Consider the following 18,393-nt stretch of genomic DNA (forward strand, 5'->3'; position numbering starts at 1 on the left):
TTCCCAAGCCCAGTTTGTGCCACAAAGCCCGGTCTCACTTTTTTTTTTAGTTATAGATGGACTTGATACCTTTATTTTATTTATTTATTTTAATATAATGCTGTGGATTGGACTCAGTGCCTCACATATTCTAGGTAAGCACTCTACCACTGAGCTACAACTGCAGCCCCCAGTCTATCCTATGAGGAATATTCCTATATGGCAGCCTTTGGGACATTCATGTACTTCTATACCAACAAAAAAAACTGTGCCCAAGTAAGGATTGCTGAGGTCAGTCAATGTAGTCACACCACACTTACCAGTACTTCTCCAGCAAACAACAAATGAAACATTTCATTTCCTACCTCATCTCACCTCTACTTCTTGACTGCTTTGTGTTTCTTCACTCCTGGCCCTTTCTATTTGAACTGCTCCTCCCTCTGAGATCTGAGGATTACTTTTCTATACCCTAAACCTCTTCATGGAACACTTGCTCTGCCTTATTGCATTAATTAAATTGATGTCATTTCTGGTGGGAAGAACTGCTCATTCTCTCATACCTTTTATACAACAGGGCCAGGAAGGCAGGGAGACACAAATAGGTACGTTAGTATTATCTTGGCTCTTTCTGGACTCTTCAGCAAAATGTTTTCCTCTGATGCAGAAGCTGTACTGTCCTTTTCTCTGTCATGTGTTGACTTCCTGATCATTTACTCACATTCACTGAAGATTATGGCATTTGCTTACAATTTTTTCTCTATCCAATTCCTGTTATGATGCTGGGAAAGTTGAATGTTCATGTAGGTAACTCTTTATAAGAGGCCAACCTCATTTCTAAATACTAATCATCTTCAAGTTCTAATCCATTTCAGCACCTAATCCTATTCTGAATCTCTACTAACATTTGGAGTTGTTTCACACCAAATACCTTAAACTTCATGATCTAATTTTCTGACCAAAACCTCTTATTCTGTCTCTACCAGTCTGCTTTTCAGCCTAACTTCTCTAACCCAGTGATCCCTTCATTTTAACCTACCTATCCATCCACTTTTATCCTATCTCCTACTTCTTTCCCTAATCATCCTTGATCACTTGAACTATCTGCATCCTTTAACTCCTTCATCTGCACCTATGCAGTAAAAGGTCAACTTAAAAATAACTACAATCCACCTTTTCTACTTTAACACCCAGGTAAGTGAGTACTACTATAGAAATCACACAAAAATACAGACTGTTACCCCTATAGTTGTGGTCTCCAACAACACTTGCATGGTTTTCTACCATCTCTTCCTCTCCCCTCAAGTACTCCAAACCTTTGACTGGTTTCCTGTAGCTTTTTATTCAACCCTCATTTCTATGCCCTCATTTTTTTAAATTTATTTATTCTTGTTTGTTATATATGAGAACTCATTTCAATTCATATTACACATATAAAGCACAATTTTTCATGTCTCTTGTTGTACACAAAGTAGAATCACACCATTCACATCTTCATACATGTTCTTAGGGAAATGATGTCCACCTCATTCTACTGTCTTTACTACCCCCATGCCTCTTACCTTCCCCTTTGCCCTATCTAAAGTTCATTCATTCCTCCCATGCTCCCCCATCCATCCCCATTATGGATCAGCATCCTCATATCAGAGAAAACATTCAGCATTTGGTTTTTCAGGATTGGCTAACTTCACTTAGCATAATATTCTCCAATACTATCCAATTACCAGCAAACACCATGATTTTATTCCCTTTTAATGCTGAGTAATATTCCAAATTGTGTATACAAACCACATTTTTTTTTTTATCTGTTTATCTACTGAAGGGCATCTAGGTTGGTTTCACAATTTAGCTATTGTGAATTGTACTGCTATAAACATTGATGTGGCTGCCTCACTGCAGTATGTTGTTTTTAAGTCCTTTGGGTATAAACCAAGGAGTGGAATAGCTGGGTCAAATGGTAGTTCCATTCCCAGTTTTCCAAGATATCTCCATACTGCTTTCCATATTGGCTGCACCTATTTGCAGTCCCACCAGCAATGTATGAGTGTACCCTTTTCCCTCACCAACACTTATTGTTGTTTGGATTCTTTTTTTTTTTTTTTTTTTTTTTAAATATTTTAGTTGGACACAACACCTTTATTTATTTTTATGTGGTCTGACTGGAGTGAGATGAAATGAATAGTTTTGATTTGCATTTCTCTAATTGCTAGAGATGTTGAACATTTTAAAATATATTTGTTGATTGTATATCCTCTTCTGAGAAGTGTCTGTTCAGGTCCTTGGTCCACTTATTGATTGGGTTATTTATTTATTTTTTTGGTGTTTAGCTTTTTGAGTTCTTCATATATCTTAAAAGATTAGTGCTCTATCTGATGTGTGCGTGGTAAAAATTTGCTCCCATTCTGTAGGCTATCTATTCACCTCACTGATTGTTTCTTTTGCTAAGAAGAAGCTTTTTAGTTTGAATCCATCCCATTTATTAATTCTTGATTTTAATTCTTGTGCTATAGTAGTCATATTAAGAAAGTCAAGGTCTAATCCAACATGATGGAGATTTGGGCCTACATTTTCCTCTATTAGGCACAGGGTCTCTGGTTTAATTCCTAGATTCTTGATTATGCCCTCATTCTTGAAGAGATCATCTCTTTCCCCTAGAAATTCAAGGCTATAGAGTTTGATTTCCCTAAATTATAATATCCCATTTCTGCTACAAATTTCTTGACATACATATTCATTTTTATCTCCTCCTCTTCAAGCGTCCTCTTATTCCTTGATCCCATGCCCAGATGTCTGCTCTTGGGCCATGTCTTTTCAGTTATCCCAATAAACACCTCTCTTTTCTCCTCTGATGGTTTGTACCTTATTTGTCTATAAACATGCTCAAACCTTCCCACCTCCTGTCACTTTGCTTCCATTGGCCCAAGTTTTCTAGCTAATGCCTCTTCCCTTCCTTATTCATTCAGACTCTTTTAAATAGTACATCTCCTTTTTCTTATTTTTTTTTATTCTGTTACTCATTCCACTCTGATTTTTGTCTCCAGCACTATACTCGAAAAACTGTTCTTGCTAAGATTATCAATGCAATCTTACTTTCTAATCCAATGGATGCTTTCCAACTCCTACAGGATTTCTCTGCTACATTTAATAGTATTGATTACTTTGTTCTTCCTGAAACCCCACTACCCCAGTTTCTGTGATATTTCTATCAATTTTCCTTTTGATCTCTTTGATGGGTTCCTCCGAAGTGGTAATAGTCTTTAGGGTGTAGTTTCAAGCCCTTTTCTTAGGCTGAACTATATATATATGTGTGTGTATATATATATATATATATGTATATATGTATATATATATATATACACACACACACACACATATATATATATATATATTTTTTTTGTTGTTGTTGTTGTTGGGGGGAGGTGATCTCACCCACCTTTATTAAAACACTTCTCCTTAAAAACCTTTTTTTGGGTATTAGACACATTGACGGTCCCCAACTTGAAAATTTTTAACTTATGGTGTTGTGAAAGTGGCACACACTGAGTAGAAATCAAACATTGAATTTTGACCTTCCTAGGCTAGTGATATGCTGTATCATATTCTCCTGCAATGTTGGGCAGTGGCAGGGAGCCACAGCTCCTGGTCAGTCATATAATTATGAAAGTAAACAAATGATACTCTGTAGTATACTGTGTTGCTAAGCTATAATGTTCAGTAGGTCAGGTGTACTAAATACATTTTCAACTTAATATATTTTCAACTTTTGATGGGTTTATTGCTGTAAAACCCCATAGTAAGTCAAGAAGCATTTATATATTAAGAAATCAATGTTACCTGGATGCAGTGGTAAACACTTGTAATTCCAGCAACTTGAGAGGGTGAAGCAAGAGGATCACAAGTTTGAGGCCAGCCTCCGCAATTTAGCAAGACTCAGTTTCAAAGTAAAAACTAAACGGGACTGGGGATGTAGCTCAGTGGTAAAGTGCCCCAGATTCAATCCCTACTACCAATATGTGTGTGTGTGTGTGTGTATACACATACATATGTATAAATCTTGTCAGGTATCATATGTCTAGGACTTGCTATAAAATACTACAGCACAAAAACAGGGAGGATAGATGAAATAAAATTGGCAAACTGTCAAATTGCTAAAGCTCAGCGATCGGTACATGAGGATATAATGTTCTAATTCTAGTTTTCTAAACATTTTGAATTTCTATAGTTTTAAATCACAAGACACATGTTCTTGCTCTGTATTCTCTATCTCAGTTATTAGCACCCTCATATGTTCTGTAACCCTACAAAAAACTTCATTCATGACACCCCTTTTACTGTTCCACACACGATCAATGATCAAATTCTGCAAATATGATCTCAAAGTTCTCAAATCTGCCTGCTCCTCTTCTTCTTTACCATTATACACACTTAGGCTCTTATCATGTCTCTCAATTCCCAATGAATACCTGACTAGGCTTTCTACTTCCATCTTATCCCAGTTAAATTTATATTCTATTAAAATGATGAATCCCAAAGAATTTCTTTGTATTATTCCCAGGTTTAATACCCTTTAACAGTTTCTAACTTTCACAGCCATCTTCTCAAAATAGAATATACCTACCACATATGGTGGTACTTACACTATATCCAGAACATTATACTGTAGTGCAGCATGGCAACAATGAAAAGGCCCAAGATTGCATATGCTCCTAGAAAAATCCTTCATCACTCACAGCTTCTTCACTACTATCTTGAGCATCATCATTAACCATATTAAACTATGTACCCCTAGTTACATGAATCACAAAGTTATTTCTCATCCTCAGAATGTAGTTTCCACAATTTTCTGGGATCCCCTCCTCCTCTGATTCCTTTTCTCAATTCTGCTCAAATTTCAGAAACCCTTAAATCATGGCTTCTGGATCTTACAATTATTGGCAAAATCAATTATTCTCTAAATGGTCTTCCTACCTATTTTCCAAATCTGGTTCTCTGCTGAAACTGTTTTCTCTACAACTCTCTTAAATGGTTGCTTTTTTAAAAATCCATACCCACTGTACAACTAGGCATGAAAGTATACCTGCTCTCCTTGTTGCCTCTAGACCATTCTTTTCCATCCTCTCTAAAATCCCTCAGCTTTAAAACTCCTTTCTTGTGACTTTACCTCTCCGGCTCCTTGTTGTAGTCATTAGACCTCAAGGTCACTTCTTTGACTGGCTTTTCAATACCACTTTTTTGGGGTGTTCTTTTTAGTTATACATGACAGTAGAATCCATTTTGATACAATTATAAAAGCATGGAATATATGTTGTTCTAATTCAGATCCCAGTACCTCTCCTTCCTTTTCTCTTTCCCTACCTCCTTGTTCCTTCCTTCTATTGATATTTTTGCCATTTACCCATAGTTCCCATAGCTGTATTTTTAAAATTAATTTCTTATGGATGTATACGATGATAAGATTCACTGTGGTTTATTCATATATGTACATAGGAAAGTTATGTCTTTCCTTTTTTTAATATTTATTTTTTAGTTGTAGTTGAACATAATATCTTTATTTCACTTATTTTATTTTTTTAATATTTATTTTTTAGGTATAGATGAACACAACACAATGCCTTAATTTTATGTGGTGCTGAGAATCGAACCCGGGTCCCGCCCATGCTAGGCGAGCGCTCTACCCCTGAGCCACAATCCCAGCCCCCTTATTTTATTTTTTATGTGGTGCTGAGGATCAAACCCAGGGTCTCCCATGTGCAAGGCGAGCACTCTCCTGCTGAGCCACAACCCCAGCCCTCCACTCTTTCTTTTTCTCATCTCCCTCCTTTCTCTTCATTCCCTTTTCTACTCCACTGAATTTCTATTCTCTTATAATCAAAGATGTTCTAAGGTGAATCTTAGATATTTTATTTTTGTCTAGTCCAGTAATCTTGGCCTCTACCGTCTCCTTCTTTTATTTTCCATATTTTTATTGGTATATAATAGTTGTACATGATAATGGGATTTGTTGTTATATATTCACACATGCACACAATGTAACAATATAAATTAGCCAATATCATTCCTTTTTTATTTTTGGTACTAGAAATTGAACCCAGAGGTACTTTACTATTAAGATACATCCCGGCCTTTTTTATTTTAAAACAGGGTCTCACTAAGTTGCTGAGGTTGGCCCTGAACTTGTGATCCTCCTACCTTAGCCTCCTTAGTCGTTGGAACTATATGTGTGCACCACCACAAATGGCTCTAACCTCTCCTTTAGAAAACCCACTTTTATAGCCATACCCCAAACATTGTTATTAGTAACTACAACTTTTCCTTAATAATACTAATTTTAGGGCTGGGCTTATGGCTCAGTGGTGAACAACCACTTGCATGGCCTGTGTGAGGCACTGGGTTCGATCCTCAACACCATATAAAAATAAATAAAATAAAAGTATTGTGTCTGTCTACAACTAAAAAATATTTTCTTAAAAATATTTTTTAGTTTTAGGTGGATACAATATCTTTATTTTATATTTATGTGGTGCTGAGGATCGAACCCAGTGCCTCACACGTGTTAGGCGAGCACTCTACCACTTCAGCCACAACCCCAGCCCCTAAAAAATATTAAAAAAAAAAATAATACTAATTCAAGTATCCTGTTCTTTAACTTTTTCCTTTTTTTTACTTTAACTTTTACTTTTCAATTTACTCCAATTAGTAACTCCAACAATTTGTCAACCACACCACTATCTTCAACTAATTAATACTGCATTCACTGTGCTCAATTTATGTCCTAACTTCCCTCTTACCCAGGAGTTAAATTCCATTGTAATTAAAGTGATCACTTTGCTCAATCCCTTGCCCTTCTCTTGCTTTGTAGAACTCAATAGTTCTCAAAATCCCAATCTAATTAAATCTAACTTTCCTCCAATGCTACACCTGCACAAACAAACACGACTGAAAAAAGCCACAGAGCCAATGATGGCTCTCTTGAAATTCATGACTATTAGATTTAAGTACACATTTTTCTATATTTCAGATCATTTCTCTGATACAGAATCTTTGCACAGCTTAAAATACTATTGGATACAAGAAGCCAAATTGTTTTACAATAAAACTTATTTCTGGAGCTACTCTGATAACATTTTTCATGACCTTTAAAAATGAGGAATTTGAGGAACACAGAAAATCATTTCTAAGAATTTCAAGTATGCAAAGATTTAGTTATAAGAATACTTATCACAGACTTAACTGTTAAAAAAAAAAGTTGGAACTGTTCATAATAATGAAAAACTGAAAATAATTTAAATGCTGACTTCATGATTCAGATTAATATATTATATTAAATCCACATCATATAATACTAAAGCCAATGGAAAAGTAATATTAAGAGAAAAAAATAGATCACAAAAATGTGTGTGTGTGTGTGTGTGTGTGTGTATAAATATGCTTAGGCTTTGTGTGTATGTGTACATAGTACTGGGAATTAAACCCATTGAGCCACCATAGCCCTTTTTATTTTGAGACAGTCTCACTAAGTTGCTGAGGCTGGCCTTGAACTTGCAATCCTCTTGCTTTGGCTTTTCTTTCTTTCTTTTTGTGTGTGTGTGTGTGTGGTGCTGGGGATTGAACCCAGGGCCTATCCCCAGCCCTCTTTTTTTAAAAAAAATTAATTAATTTAATTATCTGTTCTAATTTGTTATCATGACAGCAGAATGCATTTCAATTCATAATACACAAATGGAACACAATTTTTCATTTCTCTGATTGTACACAAACTAGAGTCAACCATACATGTCTTCATACGTGTACTAGGGAAATGATGTCACACAGGCCACTTGCACAGGCCTCTTGCCTTGGCTAAGAAAGAATTACAGGCGTATGCTACCAAGCCTGGCAAATATGATAGTCTTTAAGAAATGTATATATTGAGGGAGATGTACAAGGACACAGGCAGCCAGGACAAGATATTGAGTGAGGATGTCCACAGCAGGGAGCATGGAGACGGTCTTCTGATGAGGTCAACTTCCTGCTTGACAAAGTGGTTTTGGACACAAGCAGGGGACCCAATCAGACTGATACTTTCACATTTGTGCTCCTAAGAGGGGGACCCAAGAGATAAACACATGGACAGAGGAGGCACCGATCACTAATAGTGAGAAGACTGTGGGAGGGGGAGGAGACAAGGAAAGGAGGAAATTCCAGAGACCTTAAAAAGAACAGGCCAAAACTCCCCCACAGAGTCCCAGCTCTGGGGCCCTGTCTCTTCAGAGAAGTCTATCTCTCTACTTCTGTTGCTTTTGCAATAAAACTACTTCTTGCTTGCTATCTCTGTGTCCTGTTCTTCAATTCTTCGCTGAATGGAGACAACGAATCCATCACCTCTAGACAGTAACAATATGCATGTACATTTTCTTATATAAGAATACATAGGCAGAAAAATTCTGGAAGGTGTTAATAGTATTTGTCTTTCTGTAGTGAAATTATAACTGTTCTATTTTTCATCTTTTTTACTTACCTATATTCTACAAAACCACGTATTTCTTTATTAATAAATTATCAAGGGCTAGGGTTGTGGTTCGGTCACCTGGGATGTGTGAGGCACTGGATTTGATCCTCAGCACCACATAAAAATAAACAAACAAACAAACATAAAATTAAGGTATTTATTGTGTCCGTCTACAACTAAAAAATATATTTTAAAAAATAATCAATTTACATACACACATATAGTATATGAGAACATAAAAGGATAACATTTAAGTTTATAGCACATTTTGTAGATTAAATTAGCTGTACTTACTATTATCTCAGATGCAAAACATCTAAACGGATCACTTCCAGCTTCTTCAGATTGTTCAAGGAATTGTGCTGTCAGCAAAGGGCATTTCAAGCTTTTGAAACAACTAAGGCATGAGAAATAGGTTAATTAAGGAATCAACACTTGCCTAGTATAAAATGCCAATTCTTCATATTTAAGTTAGTTTTACATGAAAAGTAAAATAAGCACTGCTATGGTCTGAATGCTTATCCCCTCCAAATCTCATGTTGAAATGTAATTGCCATTCCAACATTATTAAGAGATAGGATCTTTGATAGGTGATTAGTCCAGGGCTCCACACTTACGGGAGGAATTACTGTTGTTATAAAAGGGTGAATTCAGCCCCCCTGTGTCTCTCCACCCTTCTGAGATGACACCTCAAGGCCTTCACCAGATGTTGGTGCCTTGATCTTCAATTTCCCAGCCTGCAGAGCTCAGAGTCAATGTATTTCTATTAACTATAAATTACCCAGTCTCAGATATTCTATTACAACAGCACAAATGGACTAAGCACCAATAATTCAATGCCTATAAAATGGCTGATGAATTATCTTGTTAGTAATTGAGAGAACATGAAAAATACCTTGCTAGACCCAACATAGTGAAATTCATTTCTATGTATAGACTGTTCCAGTGGATTCTGAATGTTTGAGAACTAACCAGTGCTAGTCCAAGATGTTTTATTCATTAGTTCATGTTTTCATAAACTTTTATTTCTTTTACTTAGAAAATCAAATTTTATTCTGTGATTAAGCCTTTCCTATTTCCCTAAAATCTTTTCTTTTATAAAGTAATGGGTTTCATAAGTGGTTAAAAAAAATTTTTTTAATGTCCTAATCTGACAACAATAGAAAGCTAACACTAGCTAAATTCTCCAAGATTTAAAAAAAAAAAAAAAGGTTATTAGTCTATGTAATTAAATAATCTAGTTTAGTGCTGTCCTGTAAATATAATGCAAGCTCCATTTTTAAGATTTCTTAGTAGTCACATGAAAAATAATAGGAGAAATTAATTTTAATAATTTAACCCAATATGTCTAAAATATTTCAACACATATCAATATAAAAAAATCACTGAAGTATTATACTATGTTTTTAAAGAATATCAAATCTGGGGCTGGAGTTGTGGCTCAGTGGTAGAGCACATGCCTAGCATGTGTGAGGCACTATGTTCGATCCCAAGCACCATATATAAATAAAATAAAGACCCACTGACAACTAAAACATAAAAAAAAAAAAAGGAGAATATCAAATCTTTGAAGTCCACATGATATGTTAGAGCACATCTTAATTTGGACCAACTATATGTCCAGTATTTTGATAGCCACATTGAACACTGCATGTTTAGTCCATAGTAACCCCGAGTAAATACTATTGTGTGAATACTTTGTTTTCATGGAGAGCTGAATGTTTAACTGTCTGCTGGTCCTTCTGCTGTTTTCACAGGGACAATAAAAACACAATTTCCTCACAGTGTAGATTCTTTTGAGTTATATGTATCTACTTCTCCACTTTCATTGTTCACTATACTAAGATGAATAAAAGCAGCACATAAAAGAATATGAAATAAATTAAATGAATAGACTTGGTTTTATTTATTTATTTTATTTTTTGGTACTGGCAAATTGAATCCAGGGATACTTAACCACTGAGCTACGTCCACAGTACTTTTTATTTTTTGAGATAGGGTCTCACTAAATTGTATAGGGCCTTGGTAAATTGTTCAGGTTATCTTTGAACTTGCAATCCTCCTGCCCCCTCCTCTTGAACCACTGGGATTACAGACATGCACCACAATGCCTATATTTTTTAAAAAATATGAATGACTCATTAAATGTCATGTTATATCAGCTTAAGATATAACAGTTTAGTCTTTTAAAATTCAAATCTAAAACTAGATTTATAGTTGCATGACAAATATAAAATAACTTAACAAAGTAAATTCATTGTGAGCTGTTTTTTAAATATATACTTACAATTTCAGTAATTCATCCTTTAATTTTTCATTTTCCTTGTTTTCTTTGTCATTAATAACTTCTTCCACAAAAGGTTTAGTGAACTCTATTAAGGCCTTGCAACATTGACAAAGGCCATAGTCATCTGTTTGTATTTGTTCTTTTGAGTATGGAACAGGAAGAAGAGATAATTGACTCCAAAGGGTAGACAATGCTAACCCAACTGAATATGCCTTATTGTTGCGAAGTTTCTGAATCACTACAATAGAGACCAGGTTGTTACTTGAGATAGCCTCATCAAGTATGCTAAACAAAGGACAAGAAATTCAATATGTACAATTATAAATACCTTCTTTCCTCACATTTTAACAACTCTGACATCAAGATGAAATATCCTAAGCTTAATTGGGAGTGCTTTTTTTTTCGCGGTGATACAGAAATTAATGAAGCATCTTAAAACTGATGCCATGAAATATTGTTTAGGTGTGTTTGTAACAGGTTACATACTTAAAACAGAAACACATTCTTTCCATGAGTGGTAAGCTATACAGTAGTGTACAAATGGGAGCTAGTATTTTTTTCCCAAGAAGATTGAGTGTTTTAAGTAGTATAAAACTCAGGAACATTCATTTTTAAATTGAATTTACTCTAATTTCTGATGCTGGGTCACTCTATCAGACTCTGAGATATACATATTTCCTAAAATGAAAAATAACCTCTTCTTATGGATAAATACTGTCTTGGTTGCTGAGATCCATTACTTATCAATTCTACTATTCCACTTAGCCATGGAGTCTTATCATTCCATATGACTCCTAGTTTCACTCTTCAGTCATACCTTTGCTATTCTTAATCCCAACCTTCCAAAATAGAGGCTGAACAGTCTGCTTGATACTATTCTTAACCAAGATACAAAACTACCACAATACTGTCAGACTGAGTACTGCAGACATCAGAGTAACCCTTTAAATTTGCTTCAAAGGAAAATTCTAGATATAAACCACTGGTAAGAAGATTAACCAGAAAGTTACAGGTTGTAATATAGCACATGAACAAATAGTATGACGTTCAACAAAGTGTTTACTGGGTAACAACACAACAGCAAGATTCAAATTGGCATTTGCTTTTATTAGTGTAAGCAGAATACTCAATAATTTGTCATAAATTTTACTTTGGTGTAGCATTGACATTGGGGGCAAACATCAAGGTACTTACACAAATAAACAAGAACTACTTTGATAACAAAATGATAATTACCTGTTTGTAAAGGTTGAAGTAAAAGAAGAATAATTTGGGATATCTGTTTTCCAGAGGGCTCTTCAATCAGTTCAAGCAAACCCAACAATAATTCCTTTGGATTACATAACTATAAAAATATTCACAATTGAACCTGTTTAATACAAGTTGCATTTAAAGCCACATGATTACTATTTTAAAGAAAGCATATACTGAGAAAACACAATTATTTTTGCTTAACAGTAAAATGCTTCATACAATTAGAAAAGTAGCGAATCACCAGAGCTCAGGTTTCCTTTGAGCTTCCGTATGCTGCTTTAGATTGCTTGAGCTTCCCACATAGGAAGCTTGAGCTTCCTATTCCATGTTGCTGGGTATTTAGACTACCTTAGAGTTTCCTTTTCACTTCCCAGACAGATAAAATTTTGCATTGCTTTCTGAATGGCCATATTTTATCACCTTGCTTGCCTCGTTGTTTTTTTGTTTTGTTTTGTTTTAGTGGGGGGTGTTGTTTATGTTTTTGCAGTGTTATGAATCAAACCCAAGGCCTCACACATGCTAGGCAAGCACTCCTACCACTGAGCTATAACCCCAGCCTATTTGTCTTGTATTTTTAAAAAACTCTCATAGTCTTCTTTTTCCAAATACATATTTGTATATACCTGTACTGATCTCCAAGTAGCTTCTTATAATGTCTTTTTTAACTCAGAATTTATTCTTTCTTAAAAGTTGTACACTGAGGGCTGGGATTTTGGCTCAGTGGTAGAGTGCTCGCCTAGCGCGGGTAGGACCTGGGTTCAATCCTCAGCACCACATAAAAATAAAGGCATTGTGTTGTGTCCATCTACACCTAGGAAATAAATATTTTTTAAAAAAGTTGTACATTGACTTATAACTCAACTAGCCTTTTACCAATGGTCTCTAAAAATTGAGAGTCACAACTGAACTGTGTTCTACTTCCCATTCATACTTCTATTGTGATCACGTACAGTCTAGGTTTTTCATATTTTTAAGAGGATATGAGGGCTGGAATGGTGGCTCAGTGGTAGAGCACTTGCCTAGCATATGTGAGGCACTGGGTTTGATTTTCATCATCACATATAAATAAATGAATAAAATAAAGGTCCATCAACAACAACAACAACAAAAAAGAGGATATGAAAGGAATTTCCACAGAGAAAAGAGCACTGATATTTGATTTTGTTTCAATATTGCAAAAAAAAAAAAAAAAAAAATCAATGTTGTCTTGCATTATTTCTGTAAAATACATCTATACAATAAGGGTACTTGTTAAAATACAACTTCCTAGGAAATGGAACTGCCCATCCAATTAAGTTTGGGCTTCTCCTCCTCCATGCATGTATAATATGTGAATTACACCCTATTGTCATGTAATCTAAAAAGAGCAAACAACAACAAAAAGACTGGGCTTCTCTCCAGAATTTTCTTCTTATATATCTTGATGAACTAAAAATTTTCTTATCAAATAAGAATTAGACATTAAAAATAATAATAATACTGCTGTGTGTTTTGACAAAGAGAACTTGGTTATTAACATACCTTTACCAATAAATCAAGCATCAGAAAATAATCTTTTCTTTTATCATCTTTATCATTCCATAAAAGGCACCGAACAACAGGACCAATAAGATTCCAGCCCATAGTCTTAATGATGACCTAAAAAAAAAAAAAAAAAAAAAAATTCAGAGTAAAGCAAACACTGCCATCTACAGGATTCTCATAGCATGCTTTTCTAACTTGGCTTAGCTTAGAATTTACTTTGAAATAGGAAAAATGAGACAATTGAGGCCCACAGCCGACTACTTCCTAGGGTTGGATGTCAACAGATATCAACATTTAAAAATAATTGTTAAGCTTTTCACTGAGATAAGGCAAAAGGGTCTTTACTTACTATCAGGGAACTTGGTTTTTCTCAGGATTTAAATAGTTCCTCTAATTAATTAATGCTTGAGAAGAGCAAGTACTTAACTTCCACAGAGAATTTTTGCTCTCCTGAGTCAAAGAAATACAGTCAATGCTTGTCAACCTTTAAAAGTTCCTGGAGAATCCCTGAATATAATCATTGTAATTTATATAAAATGAAAGGCTGTGACTTCATTAATTTTCTCTGCTTCTTTTTGCAAAGACATTTCAGAATGCTTTACCATTAGTGACTGGCATTCATTATTAGTCATTGATTTTCAAAATTACAAACAATATCCTTAAATTCTCTAGCCTGCTTTGTACTGCAACTCATCAACATTTACCAAGTATATAATACATAATATTCTGGGTGCCAAAAACAAAGCGAGAAATAGATCAAATAAGATCTGTATCACCACAGTTCACATTCTAGGGTGATTCTTTAAAAACAACAAGGGATGGGGTTGTGGCTCAGTGGTAGAGTGCCTTGCCTAGCATGTGTGAGGCACTGAATTCTATCCTTGACACCACATTAAAAAAAAATCAATTAAAACAAAAACAAAACAATATATATGTGATGAAGGCCACAACCAGGTTAAGATGGCGCCTGGCAGTATGCTAGGAGGAGTGGTTTCTGAGCCAATGCCAGCGAGCCATTAAGATGATAAGGATTCCTTAATGACTGACTGCTGTATCTAGTTTATGTTAATTAAGTTAAGCTGTGTGTAATAGGTTGGGTATATGTACCTCTGCAGTCCGGCAGAGAGGTGGTGCCTGCTACCTAGGGTACCTGCTACTTTGAGTTCCCGCTCAGTTCCCGCTGAGTTCACTCGCAATAAAGTAGTTCCCACTTCAACCTTCAAGTTGCTTGTCATCTCCCAGTTATTTCACCCAGCCGGACAACAGCATATGGTGGCCCATACTGGGAACGCCTAAGGATAAGTGATAAGGTAAACTGCTCGCCCCTGAGGACAGTGCGAGAGGATGGGTAACCATTTAAAGACTCTTCTTTTGCTTTTGTTTTAAGTTGCCTGTCCCTGGAGATGGGTGGGACAGAAGAAAAACCGCTCACATCTGAGGAAAAACTATTTGCGTCTAAGGAACAGATAACGAGATGGACATTGCAGGAGGATAGAAAGGCTGATATAATGAATTTTTTTTCTATTTTTGTTTCATTTTTGTCTCGGTTTTATTTTGCATTATCTTAGTGAGGGGTAACTTTGTAACGAAAAAATGGAATTAAAAATTATTAAGAACCAAACCAAAAGGGCGTTAAGTAAATTACTAAAGGAAGGAGGCATCTCAGTAAAATCAAGAACAGTCAGGGCATACATTAAGACGATACAAAGGTATAGCCCCTGGTTCATTAAAGAGGGGTTGTTAAATATATCACAATGGAACCATCTTGGTGATTTAAAAAGGATAGAAAAGGAAAGCCCAGGAACTCTGTCAGTTGGCACATTACCATTATGGACGATGGTACAATCCTGTTTGCTTAGTCTAGAAGAAGACATCTTAGTCAGTCAGACAAGGGAAAAAAGTTTAGAGGAGAAAGGGCTATTAGGGGAGAAGTTACAACAGGAGGTTGCTACTAACCCCTTTCTATCACCAGAGGGCGTAAGTATTCAACCAACAGCTCCACCTATGGAAACGACATATGCTGGGTGGCCCCCAACCCCCATAATTGATAGATGGGATCCTGAGACAGGACCTCAAAGATTAGCATGCCCTGTATTTCAGGAGGAAGGAGGGCAGCAAATTCACCATTCTTTAGATTTCAAAACAGTGAAGCAGCTGAAAGAGGCTGTAACAACCTATGGTCCTCAAGCACCTTTCACTGTAAGTATGGTCGAAATTATTACCAACTTGAACTTGACACCAGCAGATTGAGCCAGTATGTGTAGAGCTGTGCTAAATGGAGGACAGTTTTTACTGTGGAAGATTGCCAATCAAGAATTTTGTATGGAAACGGCTAGGCGAAATGAAGCAGCCGGTTATCCTCAGAGAAATATAGAGATGCTGTTAGGAGAGGGACCTTATAAGGGCCAGCAACAACAAATTCAATACAATCCTGCCATTTATTCACAAATCGCTTCAGCTGCGGTTAAGGCATAGAAAACTTCACAAGGGCATGGAGATTTGCAAGGTCAACTATCCAAAGTAATACAGGGGACAAATGAGCCTTATGCAGAATTTGTAGACAGACTTTTGCAAACAGCTACCAGAGTTTTTGGGGATGCAGAACAAGCAATGCCATTAGTGAAACAGCTAGCCTATGAACAAGCAAATAAATGGTGCAGGGAGGCCATTAGACCATGGAGAAATACAGATTTAAACACATACATTAAACTATGTAGAGACATTAATGAATAGGGGCAAATTGTGGCAGCTACAGTACAACAGGCATTGGGAGCCAGGCCAAAAACATGCTACAATTGTGGACAAACAGGACATTTTAGAAGGAGTTGCCCCATAGGAGGAGGTTTTAACAAAACTAGGTATCAAAGAGGTAGAATACCGGATATTTGCCCACAATGCCAACGAGGGAGACACTGGGCTTCTGAGTGCCATTCTCAGACTACTGCTCCATTGTCAAGAAACGAACAAGGACCAGGTGTTTACCCACGATATCGTGGAAGAAAACATTGGACTCCAATGCCAAAAAACGGACAGCGGGGCCCAATGCTCCAGGGCCCACGACCACAAATATACAGGGCATTGGAGGAACCCAACAATACCATCAGGGTAGTTCCCAGGACACATTATCCATTAGATCCCTTATTAGACAAACCAGAGGGAGCGCAGGGTTGGACATCTGCGCCTCTGCCAGAGCAGTACTAACTCCAGAGATGGGAGTTCAAATCATTCCCACAGGGGTAAAAGGACCTCTTCCCCAAGGAACAGTAGTCTTGTTGTTGGGATGTAGTTCCTCTACTCTAAAAGGACTTATGATAAGTCCTGAGGTAATTGACCCTAATTACGAAGGTGAAATAAAAAGTATAGCCAGTTCTCCTAGGGGTATATCAGTAATTTCACGAGGAGTCAGAATCGCACAATTGTTGATAATACTCAGCCTGCTTGAAAAATTTCCCAGTCGTTCAGTAGAAAGAGGTTCCAGGGGATTAGGCTCTACAGGTATAGATTGGGCTATGCTTTCTTTAAATTTAGATTCTCGGCCCATGCTAAAACTAAATATTCAAGGACATGAATTTAATGGGCTACTGGATACAGGTGCAGACCGTAGCATTATCTCCCGCCAAGAATGGCCAAAACACTGGCCATTACAACAAGCCACTCAAACGCTTCGTGGCCTAGGAGTGGCGACTAATCCCCATAGAAGTTCTATGATATTAGATTGGAAGGATCCTGAAGGATGTGAAGGAACTATACAGCCATATGTATTGGATCATCTTCCTATAAATTTATGGGGACGAGATGTCCTAGATCAATTAGGACTAACATTAACAAATAACATCAATCCAAATGCGCCCACTATTATGGCTAGACAAGGTTTTAGGAAAGAAAAAAAGATTAGGAGAACAAAAACAAGGTATAGCAGCAACAATTCAAATAGATCAAGGAATAAATAGACATGGATTGGGTTTTCAGAAGGGGTCACTGAGGCAATAAAAATTACTTGGAAATCAGAAAGACCAGTATGGGTTCCTCAGTGGCCCCTGACTAAAGAAAAGATACAAGCAGCCCATGACCTAGTCAAACAACAATTAGCGGAAGGACATACACAACCTTCTGTATCTCCCCATAATACTCCCATTTTTGTCATCAAAAAAGAAATCTGGCAAATGGAGATTATTGCAAGATTTAAGAGCTATTAATAATGAGATGGTTATCATGGGACCTGCTCAATCGGGGATTCCCCAATTGTCTGCTTTGCCAAAAACCTGGTATGTTTTAGTTATAGATATTAAAGATTAATCAAAATCCTGAACTACAAATATTTCACTATATGGACGATGTATTATTAGCACACAAAGATAAAAACATATTGTTAGAATGTTATGCCATATTTACAAATTTATTAAAAAATTATAATCTAGAGATAGCAATAGATAAAGTACAATTAAATTATCCAATAAATTATTTAGGAGTTCTACTATCCTAAACCATGGTCCGCCAACCAAAAATTCAAATACGAGTAGATCAACTTAAAAAACTTAATGACTTTCAAAAGTTGTTGGGAGACATAAATTGGATAAGGCCTTATCTAGGCATACCAACAGGAGAGTTGGGACCTTTATTTGATATTCTAAAAGGTCCATCAGATCCAAATTCACACCGCATGTTAATGACTGAAGTAAGAAAGACATTAAAACTCATTGAAACATATATGGAAAATATGCATTTGGATAGAACTGATAAAAGTTTGCCTTTATTATTTATTGTACTACCAACAAAAAATATTCCTACAGGAGTATTTTGGCAAGAAGGTCCATTATTATGGATACATTTATCTTATTCTCCTAACACTATTCTTACTAGGTAT

The 18,393-nt window shown here is 36.1% G+C and overlaps 1 protein-coding gene across 2 annotated transcripts in view; it reads right to left on the reverse strand.

Moving 5' to 3' along the window:
• Window positions 1-18,393, reverse strand: part of Glmn (glomulin, FKBP associated protein) — a 49,883-nt gene that overhangs the window by 22,214 nt on the left and 9,276 nt on the right. For both annotated transcript variants that reach the window (XM_027935148.2, XM_071618046.1), the window contains 4 exons: window positions 13,527-13,643; window positions 11,988-12,096; window positions 10,752-10,989; window positions 8,759-8,861 (listed from right to left, as the gene is read on the reverse strand). In XM_027935148.2, coding sequence (XP_027790949.2) covers window positions 8,759-8,861; window positions 10,752-10,989; window positions 11,988-12,096; window positions 13,527-13,643 — 567 coding nt within the window. The remainder of the gene's footprint in view (window positions 1-8,758; window positions 8,862-10,751; window positions 10,990-11,987; window positions 12,097-13,526; window positions 13,644-18,393) is intronic.

Source organism: Marmota flaviventris, chromosome 10 (genome assembly GCF_047511675.1).
Source record: "Marmota flaviventris isolate mMarFla1 chromosome 10, mMarFla1.hap1, whole genome shotgun sequence".
Taxonomy (NCBI): domain Eukaryota; kingdom Metazoa; phylum Chordata; class Mammalia; order Rodentia; family Sciuridae; genus Marmota; species Marmota flaviventris.